The sequence below is a fragment of the Bos indicus x Bos taurus genome, chromosome 16 (genome assembly GCF_003369695.1).
Source record: "Bos indicus x Bos taurus breed Angus x Brahman F1 hybrid chromosome 16, Bos_hybrid_MaternalHap_v2.0, whole genome shotgun sequence".
Lineage (NCBI taxonomy): Eukaryota > Metazoa > Chordata > Mammalia > Artiodactyla > Bovidae > Bos > Bos indicus x Bos taurus.
The window spans coordinates 46,150,702-46,172,782 of NC_040091.1; the positions used below are offsets into that span (position 1 = coordinate 46,150,702).

The 22,081-nt window shown below is 55.2% G+C and overlaps 3 protein-coding genes across 5 annotated transcripts in view; 1 reads left to right on the forward strand and 2 right to left on the reverse strand.

Annotated features, from left to right (window-relative positions):
• Nucleotides 1–6,741, forward strand: part of DNAJC11 (DnaJ heat shock protein family (Hsp40) member C11) — a 70,443-nt gene extending 63,702 nt beyond the window's left edge. Inside the window, exons 11-16 of the mRNA XM_027565028.1 lie at nucleotides 2,183–2,338; nucleotides 3,409–3,478; nucleotides 3,949–4,006; nucleotides 4,136–4,278; nucleotides 4,912–5,041; nucleotides 5,441–6,741. Of these exons, the coding sequence (XP_027420829.1) occupies nucleotides 2,183–2,338; nucleotides 3,409–3,478; nucleotides 3,949–4,006; nucleotides 4,136–4,278; nucleotides 4,912–5,041; nucleotides 5,441–5,466 (583 nt within the window). The 3' untranslated portion in view covers nucleotides 5,467–6,741. The remainder of the gene's footprint in view (nucleotides 1–2,182; nucleotides 2,339–3,408; nucleotides 3,479–3,948; nucleotides 4,007–4,135; nucleotides 4,279–4,911; nucleotides 5,042–5,440) is intronic.
• Nucleotides 6,742–7,111: 370 nt separating this feature from the next.
• THAP3 (THAP domain containing 3) lies at nucleotides 7,112–12,812 on the reverse strand. 3 transcript variants are annotated; one of them, XR_003514945.1, is made up of 6 exons: nucleotides 12,671–12,739; nucleotides 11,893–11,961; nucleotides 10,083–10,275; nucleotides 8,509–8,571; nucleotides 8,048–8,152; nucleotides 7,701–7,825 (listed from the first exon to the last, which is right to left on the reverse strand). XR_003514945.1 is itself a non-coding variant. In XM_027565029.1 (5 exons), the coding sequence occupies exons 1-5, from the start codon at nucleotides 12,742–12,744 to the stop codon at nucleotides 7,541–7,543; spliced, it is 720 nt and encodes a 239-aa protein (XP_027420830.1). In that variant the 5' UTR covers nucleotides 12,745–12,812; the 3' UTR covers nucleotides 7,112–7,540. The 3 variants fall into 3 exon arrangements, 1 of the variants encoding a protein (XP_027420830.1); XM_027565029.1 differs by lacking the exon at nucleotides 11,893–11,961 and having other exon boundaries at nucleotides 7,112–7,825; nucleotides 12,671–12,812; XR_003514944.1 differs by lacking the exon at nucleotides 12,671–12,739 and having other exon boundaries at nucleotides 11,893–12,642.
• Nucleotides 12,813–13,664: 852 nt separating this feature from the next.
• On the reverse strand, nucleotides 13,665–22,081 carry PHF13 (PHD finger protein 13). The gene is made up of 4 exons (XM_027565030.1): nucleotides 21,694–22,081; nucleotides 18,975–19,076; nucleotides 16,789–17,323; nucleotides 13,665–16,266 (listed from the first exon to the last, which is right to left on the reverse strand). The coding sequence occupies exons 1-4, from the start codon at nucleotides 21,730–21,732 to the stop codon at nucleotides 16,040–16,042; spliced, it is 903 nt and encodes a 300-aa protein (XP_027420831.1). The 5' UTR covers nucleotides 21,733–22,081; the 3' UTR covers nucleotides 13,665–16,039.

Below are 22,081 nucleotides of genomic sequence, written 5' to 3' on the forward strand. Positions count from 1 at the left end.
GTTCTCCTTTTAGTGTTGAGCATTCTTCATCATCTCTGGAGTTGCTTTTGTTACTGAAGGGTCTTGTCACTGGGTATAGACTTCAGGGTTAATGGAGTTTTCTCTCAGTGCCGTCATGGTGTTCTGCTCTCTTCTGACTCCTCTGTTCCTGACAAGTCATTGGTCTTTTGAGCCTTTATACTCTGATGTCTCTTTTGTTTATTTCCCCCCTGGTTACTCAACTTTTTTTACTCTTGTTTCTCAGCACTTGAGTGTAGCTACACGCGATTTTGTTCTATGTCTGCTGCTTGGGGTTTGCTAAACTTCTTGCTTCTATAAATTGATGTATTTATTTATGTAGAATTATTAAATTTGCAAATTTTAGGACATTAATTCATTAAATGTTAAATATTTAATATACTTCTTCCCAGCTGCAATGTTGCCCCAGACTCTGAGCTCTGATTCTTCAGTCCAGTAGGAGTGCATATTTCCTTGCAGTTTTAATCATCCTCTCCTCTCTGGGGCCCTAATTACTTCTGTGCTAAACCTCTGGTTTCTGAGGCTCTGCGCATTTGTCTTCAATCCTTTTTCTCTTTGTTCTTCACGTTGGATCATTTCTACTAAATTCTCTTACTCTTCTCTCATCTCCAATCTGATGTTAAACCATCAATTAATATGTTATGTCTTTGAGCAGAGTTTAAACAGTTGCTTTAAAATCCTTATCTGCTGGCTCTAGCATCTGAGATCGCTCTTTATTATCTTTTTCTCATTGTATCTGGGTATGTAGCAAAGGTCCCATCACTTCATGGGAAATAGATGGGGAAACAGTGGAAACAGTGTCAGACTATTTTTCTGGGCTCCAAAATCACTACAGATGGTGACTGCAGCTATGAAATTAAAAGACGCTTACTCCTTGGAAAGAAAGTTATGACCAACCTAGATAGCATATTCAAAAGCAGAGACATTACTTTGCCAACAAAGGTTCGTCTAGTCAAGGCTATGGTTTTTCCTGTGGTCATGTATGGATGTGAAAGTTGGACTGTGAAGAAGGCTGAGCACCGAAGAATTGATGCTTTTGAACTGTGGTGTTGGAGAAGACTCTTGAGAGTCCCTTGGACTGCAAGGAGATCCAACCAGTCCATTCTGAAGGAGATCAGCCCTGGGATTTCTTTGGAAGGACTGATGCTAAAGCTGAAACTCCAGTACTTTGGCCACCTCATGCAAAGAGTTGACTCATTGGAAAAGACTCTGATGCTGGGAGGGATTGGGGGCAGGAGGAGAAGGGGACGACAGAGGATGAGATGGCTGGATTGCATCACTGACTCGATGGACATGAGTCTCAGTGAACTCCAGGAGTTGGTGATGGACAGGGAGGCCTGGCATGCTGCGATTCATGGGGTCGCAAAGAGTCGGACATGACTAAGCGACTGATCTGATCTGATCTGATCTGATGTAGCATAGTTGGTATTGTAGTAAGTGTTAATTTTTGTTTCCTTTTAGAACTTGGGTGAAGTCTGGCTGCAAACTTGGACTTACCCATGTAGCCACAGTCAAAACACAGCACCATGCATCCTTTGGGGATCTCTGGCACACTGAGACCTTGGGGCTCCCCACCTGTGACTTCCCTTTGGGGGGCCCCCCTCTTCCAAGACACAGTGGTTGCCCCAGACTCTGAACTTTAATTCTTCAATAGGACTACAGATTCCTTTGCAGTTGTAATCATCCATTGTGGTATAGACTGAGAACTGCCTTCAGGCTAAAGGCTGTTTTTTTAACAAGTCCAGCAGCTCACCAGTGCCAGTTGGCGCTTCTGCCCTCTGTTGTTGTCTGGTCCCCGAGGGTGTGGGTCACATTGGTCGAGAGTTCGCAGTTGATGTCTGTGGGCTAACTGGACCTGTGGGAGCCACCCGGCCATCACTGAGGCTTGACAGGCCATCTGGAGGCGTGGCCTCCCCTGCCTCCCGGGCCATGTGTGCTCTGCTTGGGTGTGAGTCTGCTGCTTGCGGTCAGCAGGTATCGAGCCCTTTCTTCTGCCAGACCTAGGGGCCTGCTCAGGGGAGTGGACCGTGAGGCGTGCAGACTGGGTTCCGCCTCCCCAGGTCCTGTGGGTCAAGAGGTTCTTCCTGGGCTGGGACACCCTCGCCGAGCCCCCGTTCCCTGGGAACCTGACTCACATGGGCACTCGGCTCTGTTCTGTTCTCAGGTTAAATAGGGCCAGTCAGACCTACTTCTTCCCCATCCACCTGACAGACCAGCTGCTGCCCAGCGCCGTGTTCTATGCCACCGCGGGGCCGCTCGTGCTGTACTTCGCTCTGCACCGCCTGGTCATCAGACCCTACCTCAGGGCTCAGAAGGAGAAGTGAGTTCTCAGCACTGCCGGGGACGGGGCCGAACTGCCCTGTGCCCAGCTCCCCCGTCTGTGACGTGGAGAGGGTAGCAGCCGCCCCACAGGGCGTGAGGGAAACCCCCTAAGCTGATAGGTGTACAGTGCTCACTGCGGAGTCTGGGCACGTCAAGACCTCAGTGAGTATTAGCTAGTTGTTATCAGTAGTAGCGGTACTGCTGTTGGCAACACTTGGGTTAACTTCTGTCTGTCCACATTCCTACTTTCAGAAAGAATTAGAGTTAGTTTACCAAACTGTTGGGACTATAAGCCATGACCACAGAAATGAGAAGTCTTCCTTTTTCTCATTCTAGCCATTTCTTTGCCTGGCACTGAATTCAAAGAGATCGGGCTCTGAGTTCCTACAAACAAGGCCCATGTTAACTACAGTCTTGGAAGTCATCTAGATGTAATTTATTTTGCCGTTTCTTAGAGATAATCCATTAGCCCAGCATTAAACCCAAGAGGAGGTTTAACTTCATTACTTTACAATGATCTCATTTAATAGATCACTGAACTTAGTCAGGGAGCAAGGAGCCCAAGGAAGGCTCTTGGGGGGCCCCTCCAGCCTCTGATTCATTTGAGTTCGGGATCCTAATTCCCCAGCAGACTGAAGGCTTGGAGCAGAGGGTGTGCTGGGCAAGGCTGGTAGGACACGTGTGTGCTGCCCAGGTCCCCGTGCTCTGCTGTATTTTATCGCATGAAGCGTGCCTTGTCCCTGCCAAGGGTGTCCTGTGGTAATGCCTGATTGGGGGCATCTCCTGAGAGTCTCACCCTCTCCCGCTTTCCTGAGATTACTGCTGCGAGGAGTCCTCCTCCCACTGAGGTTGGGGAGAGCCATCTGGGGACCACAGGACAGCTGCACAGGCCTGGGACAAACAGATTTGCTTGAACTTGCCTTGGAAATAGTGTTTAAAGTTCTAGAACTGGGAACGCAGTAAGATTTACAGGCTGTTGGCAGGGTGCAGGTCCAGCCTGGGGCACTGTGGCCTCCCGTGCTGGTAACCCATGTTCCTCACACATGGCTTGTGTTTTCCTCACCTCAGGGAACTGGAGAAGCAAAGGGAAAGCACAGCCACCGACATCCTGCAGAAGAAACAAGAGGCAGAAGCTGCCGTAAGTGCTGCGTCACCGGCTCCCTTCCAGGCCTCTGCCGTGTGAGGATCTGAGCGTGGACCAGGCCGCACCATGCTCCCATCCTTTCTCGTCCACGTTTCTTAAACCTGTGGGGGACATGCTTCACACCCTGCAGAGTGGTCTCAGGAGCCTTGGGTCTTGGGCTTTTCTTCCCCAACAGCCTCCCTGGTCATCTAGTCTTTACGTTATTGCCTGTGGGATGCAGTGCTGGGCGCGTCTGTCTGTGCCCTGAAGAGTCAACCCTGTTACCCTGCAAAGACATTACCAGGTTTTTTAAAAGTGGTGGGTGTTGTCCTTTTTCTTCCCTGTGAGTGAATTGTTTTTCCAAGACTGCAGTAGCAGCCACGTCCAGAGAAATGGACAAGCAGGACCGACAGGCACCAGGCATGTGGCCCTGGCTCTGAGGGAGCCTCCGGAGGCCCTGATAGTAGCATCCTTGTCCTCTGCAGGTTCGGTTGATGCAGGAATCTGTCCGAAGAATAATTGAGGCCGAAGAGTCCAGAATGGGTGAGCAGGCCTGGCCTCTCTGAGGACAGGGTGGGTGCTGGGTTTCCGCAGGAGCACATGGCTCCTGCAGCCAGGCTGCACGGGGGTTGCCTGCCAAGGCTGCCCTGCCCTGACCAGCCCTGTCCTCAGGGCTCATCATTGTCAACGCCTGGTATGGAAAATTTGTCAATGACAAGAGCAAGAAGAGCGAGAAGGTGAAGGTGATCGATGTGACCGTGCCCCTGCAGTGTCTGGTGAAGGACTCCAAGCTCATCCTCACCGAGGCCTCCAAGGTGGGCGCTCGAGGTAGATGGGAGGGGCACCTGGGGAAGAGGGACCCTCTAAGGGGCCATGTCACTGCAGCGGAACCCGTCATGCTGCCGCATTCCCTATGCGAGATGCAGCCCAGGACCCAGGTTACAGCCACACTGGAGCAGTTGACGTCATCCATCCATCCAGCCACTCATCTGTCCATCCATTGCCAACTGTTTTTTGAGCCCCTACTGTGTGCCAGTTACAGCAGCAAACAAAATATACCTCCTGCCTTTGGGCGCTCACACTCTGTGCCTTGCCTGGTTCCAGAAGGGGGGTCCGCCTGTAGTACACCAGAGGCTCAGGGGGAGTGGGGTGTGTGCCAGAGGTGAGTTAAAGCACAGAGGAGCTCAGGCAGAGTGCCCTGGTCCCTGAGTGGGTTCCTGGTCTTGCGTCCTCTGCAGGGCTTCCTTGAAGATGGAGGGTGTTTTAGTGTGGCAGTGGGGCAAGTCTAGGACTAAGTAGGCAGCTTGTTAAAATCCTCTTTCCTGTACTCAGGCTCCCAGGATTGCATCCTTCGTGGGCAGTGTCCACACTGCCCCTCCGGGCAGGTACTGACTACAGCGCCACTGGGCTTCAAACGCCTGTCTCCAGTGAGAATCTGTCTGTTGCAGGCTGGGCTGCCCGGCTTCTACGACCCGTGTGTGGGTGAAGAGAAGAACCTGAAAGTGCTTTACCAGTTCCGCGGGGTCCTTCATCAGGTCATGGCGCTCGACAGCGAGGCACTCAGGATACCAAAGCAGTGTGAGTAGCTGCCCCTGGCTGTCACCCGTCCTTGCCCAGAGACAGGCCCAGGGACCTCAGTGGCGGGGGCAACAAAAGCCTTCCTTCTATCTTTGGCCGGGGAGCCATAGGCTTGGGCATCGTGACCTACACAGACCTGGGAAATGATGCCCTGAGGGAGGGGTCAGCCCTTTCCCAGGTGGTAGTGAGCTCTTGGAAACTGCAGCCGGCGTGACTAGGTATGAGGCAGACCCAGTGGCTCCTCTGTGTTCAAGAACACAGTGATTTTTGGCAGCTCATCCTCTGCCCAGCTTCAGGCCAGGCAGCCTCTGGCCAGGGCCTGGTTGATCCCCGCTACGTGGAAAGAGTGCGTGGAAACAGTTGCCTTTAGATGCGCTGATTTTGTCTTTTCTTTTACAGCTCACAGAATTGATACTGATGGATAAACTACTTGAGAAGCCAGATTCAAAAGGGGCTGCAAAAGAATTTCCCCAGGAGTCAACAAATTTTGGAAAGAAGCAGGGAAAAAAACCCAGAATCAGATGTTTATTTTGTATTTGCATAGAAAGTGGTACTGGCTCAATTATGTGAAGGGACACACAGATGCCCCGAGGCAACCCCACCAGGACCGGAACCGCAGCTGGGCCCGAGTCTGTTCCCAAGGATCATGTCCCCGCAGGGAAGGCCCAGCCCCCGGGGCCTCAGGGTCCCTCGCCGGCTGAGCCACCCAGTAGCTCTGTCTGCCGTGAGGTATTTATGAACACCTCGCCCTCATGCCCGTGAGCGTGAGCTACCTTTCCTAAAATCCACACTGAACACAGAAAACAAAACGGAAGGAGGGAAGCCGTTCCCAGGAGCAGAGTCTCTGGATCAAGGGAACGCCTGTTGAGTCACCTTCCTGCTGAAATGTGACTGCGTGAATCTGGACAGGATGGTGTGGGTTTATAAATCTGCTTTTTACCTGAGAACGAGTGGCTTTGGGAATTAAGTCTCCTCCGTCCCCTCCCAGAACTTCTCAAGTCATTCCACTGGCACCTGGCTTGGGACAGAGGATGTCACTCCGGTCCCAGGAGCCACCTGTGTCCTCATGCGAAGCAGCGTTGCCTCTGCCCTCCCCCACACAGCTCAGTCCATGCGGCCCGGAGAGGTCAGAGTGGGAGCCAAGAGGCTCAAGGGGTTCCAGGGGCCCCTCCCTGCTCGCTGCCAGCAGGTGGCACTGCTGCTCCCACACCGGCTCAGTCAGTCTCCTCTGGGCTGCCCGTACCCATTTGGGTGTCTGCTCCCAGGAACCCCTTCCTTCACACGCCTCTTTTGAGGATGCAGAGTATTTCACGACCAGGCCCCTCCTAACCAGCCTGGCTGGTGAACAGTCACTGGAGGAGCAGACGCCTGGCTGGTTGGGGTTCAGGCAGCCTCTGTGCGGCTCCTGTTCAATCAGGCCTTGCCCCTGATGTCGGTACCGGAGAAGTCACTCACAACCCCCTTCCTCCAGTGTTTAAAGGTAGTTCAGGTTGTCCAATTCTGTAATATTTATCTCCACTTAAAAGTTCCCTGCAAGAGCAGCTGCTCTGAATGTAAATCGTGCAATAAGTGTCGAGTTAGTGGAGTCCGACCTTGGCCATAGCCTGTGCCCCTCCTGGCAGGCCGTCCCTCCTGTTGTTGAACAGGGACTGAACAGAGGACACGCTCTTACCACAATAAACCTTTCCTGAAAGCCGGGGGCAGTGTCTGTATGCGTCTGTGTGTTCATTTTAGGAGCCACCAGGTAGAGGGACTTGCCTCCTCCTCACAGGCCTTGCCCCACCCTCTGTTCTCAGGGTTCAGACTGTGAGACCTGACTTGAGGCTGGGGTATTTTCTCTGCCAGACATCTGCCTGAGAATTTTAAGAGTCCAGAGTTCAAATCACAGGCTAGGTGGTTTTTGTTTTGTTTCGTTTTGTTTTTAAGTAAAGGCAACTTTTTTGGGAAGTCAAATATGGTCACGCCCTGCTGGTCCTTCAGCAGGAAACAGGAAGTCAGTCTCCTCAGCTGTGACCATGCTCAGGAGAACTCAAACCAGTGCTCACTCACTTTTAAATAAAGGAGGCAGCACACGGGGTAGGAAGACACTTTATTACGTTGCTCACTCACACCGGCCGCGCAGAGGTACTCCTGGGACAGAGCCAGCCGTCCAGGTGATGGAGGGGACGCCTCGCTGCCTTAGGGTCAGCTAGCGCCCCACATCCCCCACCCCAGCCGGGGCCTACCTACCCCTCAGGGACATGGTCGGCCACACTGGCCCAGGGTGGTTCCAAGGACGCTCACCCAGCTTGTGCTAGAGAGGCAGCTGGGCTGTCACCTTCTGAAGGGAGAGCCAAGGTGTCCTGTTCAGGGCCCCAGCCTCCTCCCCGCCGGGGCCACCACACTCCCACTTGAGGCGGCGCTGGCCTAAGGGTCAAAGTGGGACCAAAAGGTCCACAGCCAGAGAGTCTGGAGACCATGGCCCCTCCTCTCAGAGGCTCAAACGGCCCAGTAGGCAGCTCAGCTCTGCTGCCCCAGCCGAGGCCTGGCCTGGAGTCCCGGCCGCCCTGCGAGGCGGGCACGCAGCCGGCTGCACATCCTCCGCATCACCAGCCTCTGGGCCTTCAGGCGCCTGCGGAGCTTTTCGTTCTCCTTCAGAGTCAGGAAGAGTTTTTTTTTCAGGGTGTCTAAGTCCAAAAGGGCATAGCTGTGATCGGACGGCTGTGTGGGGAGGCGCCTCTTCAGCTCTGGGGGGCTAGCTGGCTGACCAGGGACCCCAGAAGTTTCTGGTGTGTGTGGCGGGACCTGAGGACAGAGGTCAGTGAGGGACCAGAGCAGCAGCCAGGGACCTGAGGCCAAGGGGGCTCCCCTGACACCCAGAACTGCTGGGCCGCAGCTGTTGCGGGTAAAGTCTGAGGTCCAGGCTGGTGCTCTGGTTCGAGCACCAGTTTTCTTCATTCTGTTTGAAGCAAATCCCCTCAGACTGAGACCAGTCCTGTGCTGCCTTCACGCCAAGCCCGGCCTCACCTGTGCTCCTGGGCCTCCAACCTCGGGGGGCAGCTGCAGCACTTCAACTGTCGTATCCATCTTCCTCCCCAGGCCACACTCCCCGGAGCCCGTCTCAGGGAGGACCTGTAAAGACAGGGCGGAGCCAGCCGTTCGTGGGTCCTCCCCAGCTGCTACTTATCCTGCCAGGAGTCCCTTCACACCACATGGGGGCTGCCAGGGCACCAGCAGGACAGCTAGCCGCCTCCACAGCCTGGGGCCAAACCTTTAGAGATGAGCAGGAGCCAGACTTGCGACTGGCTGCCACTGCTTGATACTGAACAGGGAGGAGGAGGCATGGACAGCTTCAGCTTCTCCTTCTCTAGGAAAACGGAATCCAAACCCCAACTTGTAAGGAAAGCATGATGAGCTCCAGTGGGCTGGCCTGGCGGGAAGGCGCAGGAGCTCAGTTGGAACACTTGTGACCAGCAGGGCAAACTCACCTTTCTCTCCCCAGAGGTGGCGTCTCCACTCCGGCCGGTAGGGTCCGTGTTCTCCCTCACCAGCTGCAAGAGATGCAGAGCTGCTGTGGACAGGCCCCGGGGTGGGCACAGGAGATCTGCACCAGAGGGTCCATCAGGCCTCACCTGTCTCTGTCCCCATGCTCAGCCCAGCCCAGCTCTCCTCTCACCATACACCAGTGCCCCTCCTCCACAGTCCCCAAACCTTGGGTCAGAGACCCACTGAAGCCAGAGACCTGGCATTCTTCAAGGGAAAACACCCAACTCAAAGCCTGCAGTCCCCAGGCCTCCAAAGAACTGAGCAGAAACCATGGGGACCACAATTTCAACTCCCCGCACCCCCACTCTGCCCCCAGGCACCAAAAGCACTAGAGGCAGGACCACAAACGTCTCCTTAGGGTTAACCTGTCATCACTGGCCGTGGAGCAGTTTCCTACAAATGCCATGGAAGTCATCACCCTGACTGAACAGGTTCCTGATCCACGATGGGAGTTTCAGATCAGCAAACTGTAATTTCCAGAGTCCCCGGTACCACATCCCTGCAGTCCACAATACTGTGCTGTGCACTTTATGTGTGTTAAAACAGCAGATCTCAGGGTAAGTGTTCTTACCATGATAAAGTAAGTATATATATATATATATATATATATATAAAACAAAAGGCCTTCTACGTTTAAAAGAAAGAAGAGCTCCCCCATTAAGCGTCTACTTTGTGCCAAGCAATGTTCCTGGACATGGGAATAAAAGCCATGGAGCAAAGCCCAGCCCTCAGGGACCCCCCTAGCCCCTAGACCACCTCCTTTTCAACCCAACAGGTCTCCAGAGTTGGCCTGTTCCATCTTCTCATCATGACACCCACTTTTGGCTCAGGCCACTGTGACCATCCTTACCTGCGATGCCACAGAGGCCTCTGAACCAGCCTCCAGAGGGACCTTCGGAAGTCACGTCCCTCCCCACCAGCCTCCCCCCAAAAACCCACCTCCTGTCCAGGACTTCCCTGGTGGTCCAGGGGTTAGGGCTCTGCACTTCCACTGCAGGGGACAAGGGTTCAATCCCTGGTTGGGAAACTCAGATCCCTGTATGTCAAGCCCTCCGCCCCTTTGAAGAAAACCACCGCCTGTCCAAGGCTGTCACCACCTGGCCCTGCGCCCTCCACAGGGCCTGAGCTGCTGCTGCTCCTGAGCATGCTCAGATCCTGCCCCCACCCAGCCTCGCTCCGCTGTCCCTGTCCCCCTCCAGCACTCCACCACCATCGTCCTCCTGTGCCCTGGACAGGAAAGTCCTCACCTCCCTCGAGCCCAAGTGAGGCCCCACAAAGTGAAGTGCAGAAAGAAGCAAGCTCGTGGGCCCCTCCCCATCAGCTGCTTCCGTAGCACCCATCATGAAGTGACTTGTTTTTAAGGCAGCTTTGAACTGCAGATTTCCTAAAGCTCAGGGCCAGGTGGGGACCCTGGGCTTTGGACCTAGGGGCCTGTCAGTTTTCAGCCTCTGCTGTCCCCACAAATGACACCGTTGCCCACCCCACTGCCAGGTGGGGGACCCCCACGGCCGTGCACCTGTGGGGGGCCCTGGAAGGCGAACACTGTGGGCACTGCGTTGTGCTTCAGGTTCTTGCGGTTCCCAAAGGCACTGAAGCACTCGGGCCGGAAGTGCTCGGAGCAGATGACCGTGTGCTGCTTGGGCTCGAAGTCGCCCCGGCCGATGTTCAGCACCCATTCCTTCAGCAGCTCCGGGCGGCTGAACGGGAACCTGGGGGCACAGCAAGGAGGCACGAGGGACTTGCAGGGCTAAACACACACCTTCAGGGTCCCAGGGACCTTCTGCATCCCTGCCCTGCATTTTACTGGACAGCCTGGAAAACTCAATAGCCTTGTCCTGTTAAACCACATCCTTCCATGTTGGGAAGCTTCCATCGTGGCTGCTGACAGCATCCTTAGTAGGATATCTGAGACCATGAACATGGCCAGAGCCTCAGTGAGGTGCTCCCAGAGCCACATCTGCCAGGCAGGCCTCCATTCCTGCTCCTGTGTGGGGAAGCAGGAGGGGAAGTGAGCCCACCCTCTTGGAACCTACATTCTAGAGCAAGGAGACAGCCAGTACACTAGACAGTCACGGACCATGCAAGAATAGAATAGGAAGTGGTTGGGGAAGGCCACCTAGGAGGTGACACTGGAGCAGAGGCTGCAGAAAGTGGGACACAGAACAGCAACACGGGAACAGAAGGAAGAGCAAGTCCAAAGGCCCGAGGGTGTGAGGAGCCAACGAGGCAGGTCTGGCTGACACAGAGCAAGAAGAGGATGCAGGCCACTGTCAGAAGGGGCTTCCTGGAGGCTCAGGCAGAGGTGGAGCTGGAGAAGGTGGTGAGTGGCAGATCTGGGGTGCATCATGAAAGCCAGGCAGAGAAGTTTGCCTGTGGGCTAAGAAGCAGAGGAAGGACTTTCAAGTGCTGAGATTATGGGGGAGGGGCAGCTTGGGGGGATCAGCAGTTTGGTTTTATTAATATACATGAGATGTTAAATTTCAGGTGCCTTTTAGATGTCCACGTGCTGAAGCTGAGTGGCAGGGGGACAAGAGTTGTCTGGAGTTGTCACCATGCGGGTATCCCCATGTAAAAGGTGGCAGAGCCATAAGCCTGGGTGAGATGGCTGCCCTGGGGAGCCAGCGTGGACAGCGATGGGACAGCGGCACGGCCGGCACCCTGAAGTGCTCCAATATCTGTCTGGAGTTGGAAATAAGCAGAATCTACCCAAGAAGACTGAGAAGGGACACTGTGACAAAGGAAGAGAACAAGAGGTGTCCCAGAAGCCAGGTGGTAGATGGCCTCAAGGGGTCAGCAGTCTGTTGTGTCATAGGCTGCAGAGAAGGGCCAATGGGACTTGACCGAGCAAATTTTGGGAGTGGTGGGGTACAGGCGCTGGAAGACAAGACCCAGCAAAGACGCCCCAAGTCTCGTACCCGTGATGGCCAAAACACAGAGGGGCCCAAATGCCCTTCAATTGTAGAACAAGTTGGTTGGAGTAAATATACTCCTGGATCACTACACAGCAATGAAAAGGATGAACTGCTGCGGCTGCTTCAGGCCACATGAAGGACTCACAAGCACAGTGATGAGCAAAGGACAGGAAAAAGGACAGCGTGTGGCTCCATTCAGTGAGGCTCCAAACAGGCCAAGGCAGTCCCCTCTGACAGAGGCCTTACCCTTGGGGACTGAGTGAGGGGCTGGAAGGGGGTGCGTTTCCGGGTCTCCTGGGGGCTTCTATGTTCTAAACTCTTGGCAGTCACACCGGGTGTTCACTTGGTTAAATTGTGTGCTTATAAATTGTGCACTTTTCCGTAGGCGTGTTACATATCAATAGACATACTCACGTTAAAAAAGAAAACGCTTAGAGGAGACGAAGTGTAGATGAACAGAGCGCAGCCCTTTGGAGTCACACTCTGAGCAGGATGGAGGAAGGCGCTGTGGCTGGAACCAGCAATAAAGTGTGCAACACTCTACCCATCGATGCGCAAGCGGCCGTGCACTCGGCCGGGTCCCACACCTGAGGGGCGCGGGGCGCGCAGGGACAGACTCCAGAAGTCCTACCATCCTCCTGCGGCTCCAGCAAAGGTCGCGCGTCCCGGCCCCGCGCCCCACCCGCCTGAACGTTCTCATTCCTCCACCACCGGAGAGGTGAGCAGAGCGCGCAGCGCACCACACACCTAAGGGAGGTTAGCAACGCATCTTGCAGCAAATACTGCACACTTAACTACGTCCCAGGCTGCACAGTCCCTGGGCCGCGGAGGGGACGCATGCCAAGTCACCGCAAGGGCGCAGCGCTGAGCGCGCACCAGGCCCGCCACCGCCTCCCCCGACCCAAGAGAGGCTGTGCGCCCGCGGGCGTTACTCAGCCTCTCCGACCGTCTCCCTGCACGCCCAGGCGGCCGAGGTGGTGCCGGGCTTCTTGGACCAGGACCTCGCCACTCCCCGGGGGGCCGCCGCCCCTCCGCAAAGGGCTCGGCCGCACGTCCTCTGGCCTCCCGGCGGTCGGGCAGCGGCCCGAGTGTCCCCAAGCCTGTCGCGCCAGGCCTGGCGCTTCCGCGGGGGCCGCGGTCATCGGCCTGGGCGAAGCGGGCCCCCGCGCACCCCGGTGCCCCCGCCCCTCACCGGTGGAAGGTGAGCTGCTTCCTGCGATTGCTGTAGCGGTTGCAGCACTGCCGGGCCGCGCACGACTTCGGCATCTCCAGACGCCAGGCCCGGCTGCCCCAAACAAAGATGGCGGCGGCGGGGCCTGCGGGGCGCGGCAGCGACTCCGGGAGGGGCGGGGTCACGGGACGGGACGGGGCTGACCGGTGGAGGCGGGGCGAGCGATTGGGGCGGGGCCTGCCGGCGGCAGGCCCTCGAGAGAGGGGCGGGGCCTCCGTGAGGGGCGGGGCTTGCAGGGAGGCTGGTGAGTAAAGGCGGGTCGGGTTATGTTCCTTAGCCAGCATCTCGTGCACAGTGCCCGCGACCCTGTCAAGGGGTGCTTCAACGCCCGGCTCAGACCGGACATCCCCGATGCAGGTTTTACCCTAGTTATGCTGAAGCGTCACCCTCACCTCCTTGCTCTGAGCCTCCAAAATTCACACACACACAACCCAGCTCTGGACAACTGGTTAAAGGCAGGCTCACCGGCCACCGAGGCCAGTATTTTCAAGATTTCAGTAGGTGTTGATTCATAGATTTCGGCTGCTCCAACGTCACATTAGAAAGTACTAGTTGACCATTAGCTGGTCCCAGATTGGCTAGGCAGACACAGCCGACTGACAGAACAGGCTCAGCCCCTTGGGACCTCCAAGTGGAAGGGCAGAATGAGTACGGGGCAGATTCTAATCCCACCTGCATAAGCTTAGAGATGGCTGCAGCTTTTACAATGCAGGTTAACCACTCACTGGGATTTAAGCTAATGTACAATGTGAAGAAATTGTGAAAGCTATTCACGTCTCTTCATGCTGTGGTTTGTTTCTGGAGAATTTACTAGAAAAGTGTATTAAGGGATGTGAGAATGTTTCATCCTGCTAAACCAAACTCACTCTAAACTTCCCAAGTCTTCATGTAACCATGATTTTGGGAGTTGGTGATGAGGGTCAGTCCTTCAGCACAGAACACAAACACCTAGACATGAACCTCAAAGTAGCAATATATTTATTTACAAAATATACAGTTTCACAGAAACAGCTTCGCTTTATACACATAAACTTTATAATTACACAGAACAATGTAAACGATGTTAAGTGTCTGGCCTGGCCAAAGCCGACAGGAGGGACTTGCTTTGGGGATGACAACTTTCCCTCCCTTCTCCATCAGCCACCAACCAGGAACCCAGAGATGGGCCATACCTAATTTGCATAAAGCTGATTGCAGCTGCCCAGCTCAATCGAACAGAAAAACCGTGGTGTCCTGACTTCTTAAGACACCACCCACAGGGATAACTCTGTTAAAAGAACAAAAGCAAATGAAGGAAACAGAAATCGAGATGAGTATCAAATGCCTTCCAGAGGCGTCACCAGGAACTGAGTCTTCTAAGAGCAATATGGTAATTGCCAAGACTGGCAGCTCCACCCTAAAATCACACCTATTCTTAAACACACTTGTAAAACTGTGGAGGTTTTTTTTTTTTTTTTTAAGAGAGAAACACTTGGAAACTTTGGCTACTGTCACGGTGAAGACAAAGGACAGGCAATGTCACGGTGCAGATCTTTGGCAAATTTCTCTCCAACTTTTCCTGGACTTTTGCCCTAGTCAGAGCCAGACGGTTGTCTGGGGAGAAGGTTGTTTCTAAGCCAGCTCCTTACTATTTTTCTCTAGAGTAGAACATCTCCCTTGGGGCTCTTCACAATAAAATGGATTTCAAAAACTATTTCTCTCTCTTTTTGTGTTAACAGAAACAACAGAATTAAAAATAAAACAAAAAAGGCAGTTGGCTGGTCAAGCATGAAAGATACTAGGACAAAATATAGGCTCCGATCAGCCAATTACACTTCAACCCCCCGATGCTTCAGTGAGAGAATGTGGACACAAGTCCGCCTGATGGCCCTACACATGCGGACCACGTAGAGAAGTCTCCCCGTGGGAAGACTGAGGCTCCACCTTGATGTCAATAAATATGCCTGACTTGGGCACTCTTCCCTCTTCATGCTTCGTGAGAAATAATGTTTATGAAGACACACTCATCAATGTACAAAAAAAAAATTTTTGAGAATGAGTATTTAAACTGCTAGAGTAACATCAGTTTCGAGGAACACTGACGTCCTCCCTCTCCCTCAAGCCTGAGAGCCATCAGTGTCCCGCCACATGGCCCTCCGGTGGAGGCCCGCCGGGCTTCAAACTCCCTGGCCTCTCCCGAGCTGGCCTGCACAGGGGTCGCCTCGGTCCAGGGCCCTTTTAGATCTAAGGAACTTTGCAAAGTTCAGTGGTACCTTCCTGGAGGCCAGCGTTACCATCTCACTCACCCACCAACTCAAACCAAAAAAATGCTTCAAAAGTCCTAACCTTGCCCCGTGGAACCAGCAGGCCAGCCTGTATGAGGGGCATACTATACCCATAAGGGAGGCCTTCCTCCCATTTTCCCTCCCCCCGCCCACTATGTGGAGAAAATCCTCCCCCAGAGACTGCCTAACCTTTAATGTCGCTGCTAGAACAAAGTGAGGGGGGAGAGACAAGGAGAGGATCCAGGCGCCCCCTCACTTGAAAACAGCTTGCTGGGCACCCCCAGGACCTCCAAAGCCAACTGGAGAGGAAGGGAACCCAGGCAGAAGTCTGCCAATACTTTTGGCTATTTCGTGCAAAGAGACAGGTTTTTTTACATCGTGCAAAACAGGAAACTGAGTTATGAACATGGGCCACCATGACCCCACCCCCGAACCAACCCCCTTTCCACAGAGAAGCAGCTGCATAGTGTCCCCTTTGACGAACTGAAGGAAACCTGGGGCTCACTTGCCAGCTCACCACCCCTGGGTGAGGCCAGGGACTCCAGCCCCAGGAGAACAGGCATCCCCTAAGGCAGGGGAGAGGGGGACCACTAAGGGAGGAGCGGCTTTGATGGTTGCTATACAGACACTTATGGTAAAAGACGGACTGGAGAAGTTCACACGTATGGCGGTTCATAAACAGGCCGGGGAAACATCATCTCCTCGCGCCAACACAGCGGAAGCAGGAGTAACAGACAGCACTTGTTCCGATTGGCGGGGGTTTGTCAACAATGAGAGCAAAAATGCACAACGACCACACACCCTCATGTTCGGCTGGACCAAACCCGCTGCGCTTGGGTGTGCAGTCCACCTCCACTGCAGAGACCATGGCTCCAGCAGCAGCTCTGGCCAACAAGGATTTTATTCAGTCACTGGCTATGTACAGTTTATACCTTGGACAGCTGGTCCTTTCATGTAGGCACCTGAACGGCAGGGGTCTGCCCGCGCTGGAGCTAAGAGTCCTGTGCTCAACTAAGACCAGGGCCAGCAGGCCCACAGTCCCTTTCGACTCCTCGCCCTCCAGCAGTCAGTCCAGAAACAGCTTCCGGGAGCCCATTCGGGACCGGTTGGAACGGCGGATGTCAAACTTGGAGTCCCGGCACTTTTGGCAGACAAACACTTCCGGAACGTTGGACTTCCGGATCTTTGCACAGGACAGGTGAATCCAAGTGTGGCACTCGTTGCACTCTATCATGGGGCGGCCAGCAAACGGCTTCATGCAGAAGCATGTGACCAGGTCCCAGGAGTCGTCATCTGAAAGCAGAGAACCATGTAAGAGTGGAAAAATCTCTCACAACACCCCCAATCAGAACCCCTCCCATCAGGAAAGCCACTCTCCAAAGGGACAGGGCAGCTGAGCTGCAGTGAAACCAATCTCAAGTTTCAGGGTGATACTTCCCGCTCTGAAAATGCACGCGTGCACAAAAAGCACTGAAATGTGTGGTACGAGGAATCCCCACAAGGTGGTTACTCATGAGCTATGTTATTTTCACATTTTGAGGCCTGCTCTGGAATGTTCGCTGTCTTCAGCTGTGATCATCCCTTCCTAAACATCTCGGCATCCGCCTTCTCACACCCTTTCCCCTGAAGGTGGTGGGTTATGCTCCCCTGTCCCCTTCCAAGGAAGGAACCACCGCCCTGAGACCCCGCACCTCATGGCAGGCACATGGGATCTCAGCTCCTCGACCAGGGATCGAACCCACAACCCCTGCAGTGGAAGGGGAAGGTTAGGGCCCTGAAACCCCGCTCTTAGCATCCCACCTCTGGGCCACTCACCGGAATCCACCATGATGTCTTCGTCGTTGCCCGTGCTGTCTTCGTCCCGGAACACCACCTGCTTGCCCTGCCGGACGATAGTCCGTTTGCCTTCAGTTTTTATTTCTTTGACCTGATCCGGTGACACCGTGGTGCAAGACCCACTGGAAGGAGTATCAGAGTCCCAGCCCGAACAGGGGTCTCCAGCGGCCTGGGGGATATCCTGCAGAGTGGGGCTCGTGGGGGTCTCTGCATATGGGTCGGCGGCTTCCAGCTGCAGCAAGCCCCCCACGTAGCCCTCCTTCCCAGGCACATCACTGTCCCTTCGCTTCCTCTTCTTCTTCTTCTTCAGCTTGTCGGTCTTCTTTCTGTCTAGCAGGAAGTTACTAGGCTTGGCTCGCTGCAGGAGGGTGGGCTGCAGGTGGCCAAAGCAGCGGTCAGAGACTGGCAAGGGCACGGTGGACGAGATGTCGGCAAAACTGGCATCCCAACCGTCACTGTCGATGGTACCAGCGGTGCTGTTGGCGGGGCTGGGACTGCTCCTCAGAGGGACTTCCTGAAAGGACAGAGAAAACACGGCGGCTTCTGGTTATTTCAACTAGCCTCCAACACCAAGAGCTGGCCCTGAGCAGAGCTTCCCCAGGACCCCGCCCTCCCCACTCCCTACCAGGTCAGGTCTGCAGATGTGGGAAACAAAGAACCCAGAGCTCCTCAGCTCTCACCAGTGCTCTTCTTTAGGAACACCATCACTAGGATTTAGTGTGTCCTTCCAACTACAACATGAACCCACAAGGGGGACCTCCAGCCCTGGGTGAACCCTCACCAAGAACTTAGTTGATACTCAATCCACTTCTGGGACAGGAGTGCCAAAGACACACCACCCTCAAGCTCTAATCTTTCCTGATTTTACAATCTCCCCCACAACTGTCCTCCCAAAGGATGTACATTTTAATTAAGTGCATGTAAATTAATGGTGAGAATGTTCTGACACTTTTCTTTAAAAACTTGGAGGCATCTCAAAATACTGCAAAATCCAAGTATGTAATTACTGCCCCAAAGCAGTGAGTTCCTCTCTGATTCCTTCAGGTCAATCAAGCAAACTGCTACTGTTTGTTGATGTGCAAACAGTAGCAGCATTCATGTAGGCGTTATCCACCTAGCTGGCAGTGGAAACAATAACCCAGTGCTGGGATCTGGCCTCCTAAAAATACTGGATTCCTTTCTCTTGAGTCTTGCACAGTATGAACCAGGCCCCTGAAGTTTGAGCACCCTGGCAGCGCTGGTCCACCTGCCCATTTCTCAGCAAGGAAAAAACGCCTTAATTTACATGGGATTCTGGCCACGAGTCCCTGAAGATTCTGTAATGACACCAACCAGGAGGCCACCCACCAGGTAGGGCAGGGTGGACTGGGCCTGACCCTTTGATCTGCTTGAACCCCAGGCTCCACCACCAATGAGCCTGTACGCAGAGTAAGGAGTTCCCTCTCTGTGTCATCTCCAGTGTCCTCATCTTCAAAATGGAAGAGAAAAAATAAATACAAAAAACAAATAGGGAATCCCCAGGAAGTCCAATGATTAGAATTCAGCACTTTCACTGCTGGCCCTGGGTTGGATTCCTGGTCGTGGAACTAAGATCCTACAAGGCATGTTGCACAGCCAAAATAAATAAACTACTAATGAAAAGGATATAAGTAAAAGCTCCTACTTCATATCATTATAATGGCCAAAAATAGTGCCTAGCCACAGTAAGCTCTAGGGGATTCCCTTGTGGTTCAGAAGGTAAAGAATCTGCCTGCAATGCAGGAGACCCCAGTTTGATTCCTGGGTTGGGAAGATCCAATGGAGAAGAGGTCGGCTACCCACTCCAGTATTCTGGCCTGAAGAATTCCATGGACTGTATAGTCCATAGGATCGCAAACAGTCAGACATGACTAAGTGACAGTAACCTCTCAATAAACACTGAACATTAGGAAGATATCAGTTAGATTATCTGTAAGCAAACTTTGAAAGTTTATCGAACCATTTCTAGGCAAGTCTACATTTTCCATCCGTCTTAGGAACCACTTCCCAGGCTCATCTAAGTCTGTAAGAAAGATTTCTGCCTGACTATTACGGCTCAAGTCCTCCCATTCAACCCCTTCCAGACCCACCACCTTGTCAAAAACTCTGGTTTTGCTGCCAGCAAGGTCTCTGAAGTGCTGAATTACCTCCTTTGGATAAGGGATGTAGCCTGCATAGGCCAAGACAAAGGTGCAGAATTTGTTGAAATCCTCCACGGTCCTGCGCCGCTTGTAACTGGGGGAGTACTCCTGTTAACAGCGAGAAAAGGGAGCATGTTTGGAAGTAGACACTTACAGGTGACATCAAAGAAACAATACTAAACAGGCTGGAGCTTTCATAGTCTGCCACTCAAAAACACACTGCTAGATTTACAAACGCTCTAGAAACAAGATAAGGTAAGTTTGGGTCAAGAATTAACAGTTTTCAGAAGGTTCAAAGAGGAGGTATGCGATGCTATGCCAAGAATACTGGGAAACTGGTTAGGAGATAAAAGACTGTACAAAAGTCTATTTATTAGTGCTCATGTGGCATTTTCTGACATTATCTATTAAGTTTCTACAGGCCTATTGAGAGCCCTAATAATTAACTTTTTTGCCACAAATTTTCCACTTTGAAGATAAACTGCTGCAGCTGAAGTATTTTAAGTGACTTTAGAAGTGAACTACTTTTCAACCTGCAGAGCTCAGACCTGGAATCCTGGACCTGAATCTCGCCTGACCCCTCCCCAGGCAGGGTTGCAGGAGGACCCCCTCCTCCTACCCAGCTCTCTCCTCCAGAGGAGACACTTCCTGCTGGTCCCTCTGGCTCCTCCAACACCCCCCAACCTAGAGAACAAACCAGAAACAATCCTGCTACTACCATTTAGGAAACCTAACTCTGTATATAATTACAGTCACTAAAGGCCGCCTGCAATGCAGGTTCAATCCCTGGGTGGGGAAGATGCCCTGGAGGAGAAGAAGGCAACCCATTCCAGTATCCTTGCCTGGAAAATCCCCTGCTCAAGAGGAGCCTGGAGGGCTACAGTCCCGCAGGCTTAAGGACTTGGACATGACTTAAGGACTGAACAACAAACCATTTGCATACTGAAGATGAAATACTAGGAATTTTGGCTTGTGTGTCCCATCCCCATTCAATTAAGAATCGCCCTCAACAAGAATTGATTCTCTGCTGAGAAAGAGGAGCTGGGAAGAAAAAGATTATTTGCTACTAAGCAAAACAACTGTGCTTTCCTTCGGTTCATTTGACTAGCGTATTTTACTTAGGTTTTTTTTAAGCACTTTATCACCCACCTCAGTCCCATCCTTAGGAGTTCAGCTAACATTTCCAGAGCCGAGGGGCCCACTCCCCACTCGGATGAAAGTAGGGGGAGGAGACGACGGGGTGGGCTCCGGCTTCTGCCCTAGTCCAACCACCCCCGCCCCCTCAGTCCAGCGCGCCCAGAAAACAGCGCGGGCGGCCTGCTACCCGCAGGTCTCCTTCCAAGGGCTCCACTTCTTTTTATTTTCTCAACTCGGTGCTAGCAAACCGCCTCTGCCCTCAGCCCTCGGCCGCCCAGACCCGGAGAGGCGCGCAGAACAGCGGCGAGGCAGAGTCCGCGCGGTACCCAGCGCTTCCAGCGCCGGGGAGACCCTGCCCCCACCCGCAGGGAGAACTGACCGCCCTCCCTCCGGCTGGGTGGGAGGGCTGCGGCCCTCAAACTCGCGGGGAGAACTTTTATTTCGGCGGGGAATGTGCTTAAGTGGGTCAGTGGCCGGGACTCAGTGGATGGCGGCGGTGCCCTCGGGCCCGGGGCGGGGGACCCGCGCCGCTCCTACCGCGCCGGCCGCCCCGGCCCCGCCAACGCCGCCCGTAAGAAAAGCAGATGGCGGTGCGGCCCCCTCCCCGCCCTCCCGCGGAAGCCGCTCCTCGCCGACAAGCGGCCCCGGAAGGTGCGGGGCCCATCCCGCGGGGGAGGGGGCGCGAGTAGCCGGGCAGGATTCGGGGTCCGGGACTCACAGGCCCCGCGAGCCCCCGAGGCGGCAGAGCGGCGGACTAGCCCGCCCGGCGCCGCCTCCCCTCCCCCACCCGCCGGCGGCCGGACCCGCACCCCAGACTCGGCGAGCTTCGGGAGAGGGAGGGGACCGCGGCGGGGGCCCCGGGGGTTGGGGGGCGGCCGGGAGAACCGAGAGCCGATCCCCGGAAGGAGGGGGAGCCGAGGCGGGGCGAGCCGAGCTCGGGGGAGGGGGCCCTGGAAGGGGAGGCGGCCCTGGAGGGGGAGGCAAACGCGCTGGGGGTGGGAGCACAGCTCAGGCCCCCGCAGGGGTGGGGACCCTGAAGGACGAGCCTCCCCCACCCTAGCCAGAGGGGGCGGGGGCCGAGCTGGAGTCAGGGGGCGGGGCGCGGGCCACCGGGCTCGGGGGGATTAGAGGAGGAGGCGGGGGGCGCGCGGAGCGGAGTCCCCTTCCGAGGGGGGCCGCGAGCCCCTCTGGGAGGGGGTGGGTGATTCCTCCGGAAAGCGGGAGCGCAGGGCGGAGGCGGCTCGGACTGAGTCCCCGGGGGCGGGGAAGGGGGAAGCCAGGCCGGCGAGGAGGGGCCGGGGGCGCAGACAGGTCCCCCGGCTACGCAAAGCCGGGGAGGGTGGGCGCGGCGACCACGGGGAAGGGGCGCCGGGAGGACGCGGACGCCCGCGGAAGGGACGCGGAGGATACGGGGGGCGGGGAAGACCGGGCGCGGGCCCGAGTGGGGGGCGGGGTTGGGCGCCTGGGGGGCGACGAGAGATAGCTTGGGGGAGGGGAGAACGGCGCTCGGCCGGCGGGGGTCCGCCTTCGGGAGCACCGGATCGGCCTGAGGGTGGTCAGGGGCTGTCGGGGCGCAGCTCTCACTCACCTCCGGGTGGAAAGCGGCGGCGCAGGAGTCGGAGTCCATGTTCAGGGTGGGGGGCGGCGACCGCGGACTGCAGGGGCCGGGATGCGGACGCCGGGCCGCGGGGCCGCTCGGAGCCGGGGGCTCTGGCGGCCGCGCAGGGCGAAGGCGGACCCGGGAGGGGTCGCCCCGACTGGAGACGATGGGGGGGTCGGTGTGTCGCGTCCTGGACACTATACTCTCGGGCCGGCGGCTCCACAGCCGAGCAGAGTTGTCGATGCAGGTCCTGCGACCAGCGCGACTGGAGAGGCGGGAGAGTCGCTGCGGGGGGCGGCGGCGGCGGCGGCGGCGAGCGGGAACCCGACCGGCTCCCCGACCTGACGCCCAGTTCGGCTCGTGTCTCGGGAGGGAG

What these genes read in the sequence shown, in the direction of transcription:
- THAP3 (XM_027565029.1), bottom strand. Translation starts at nt 12,744, where the DNA reads ATGCCGAAGTCGTGCGCGGCCCGGCAGTGCTGCAACCGCTACAGCAAT. An exon ending in CCTTCCAGGGCCCCCCACAG is followed by an intron (nt 8,572 to 10,082) that starts GTGCACGGCCGT and finishes CATCTCTTGCAG; the next exon opens with CTGGTGAGGGAGAACACGGA. An exon ending in CCACCTCTGGGGAGAGAAAG is followed by an intron (nt 8,153 to 8,508) that starts GTGAGTTTGCCC and finishes CTGTCTTTACAG; the next exon opens with GTCCTCCCTGAGACGGGCTC.
- PHF13 (XM_027565030.1), bottom strand. Translation starts at nt 21,732, where the DNA reads ATGGACTCCGACTCCTGCGCCGCCGCTTTCCACCCGGAG. An exon ending in ACATCCCTTATCCAAAGGAG is followed by an intron (nt 17,324 to 18,974) that starts GTAATTCAGCAC and finishes CTGTCCTTTCAG; the next exon opens with GAAGTCCCTCTGAGGAGCAG. An exon ending in AGACATCATGGTGGATTCCG is followed by an intron (nt 16,267 to 16,788) that starts GTGAGTGGCCCA and finishes CTCTGCTTTCAG; the next exon opens with ATGACGACTCCTGGGACCTG.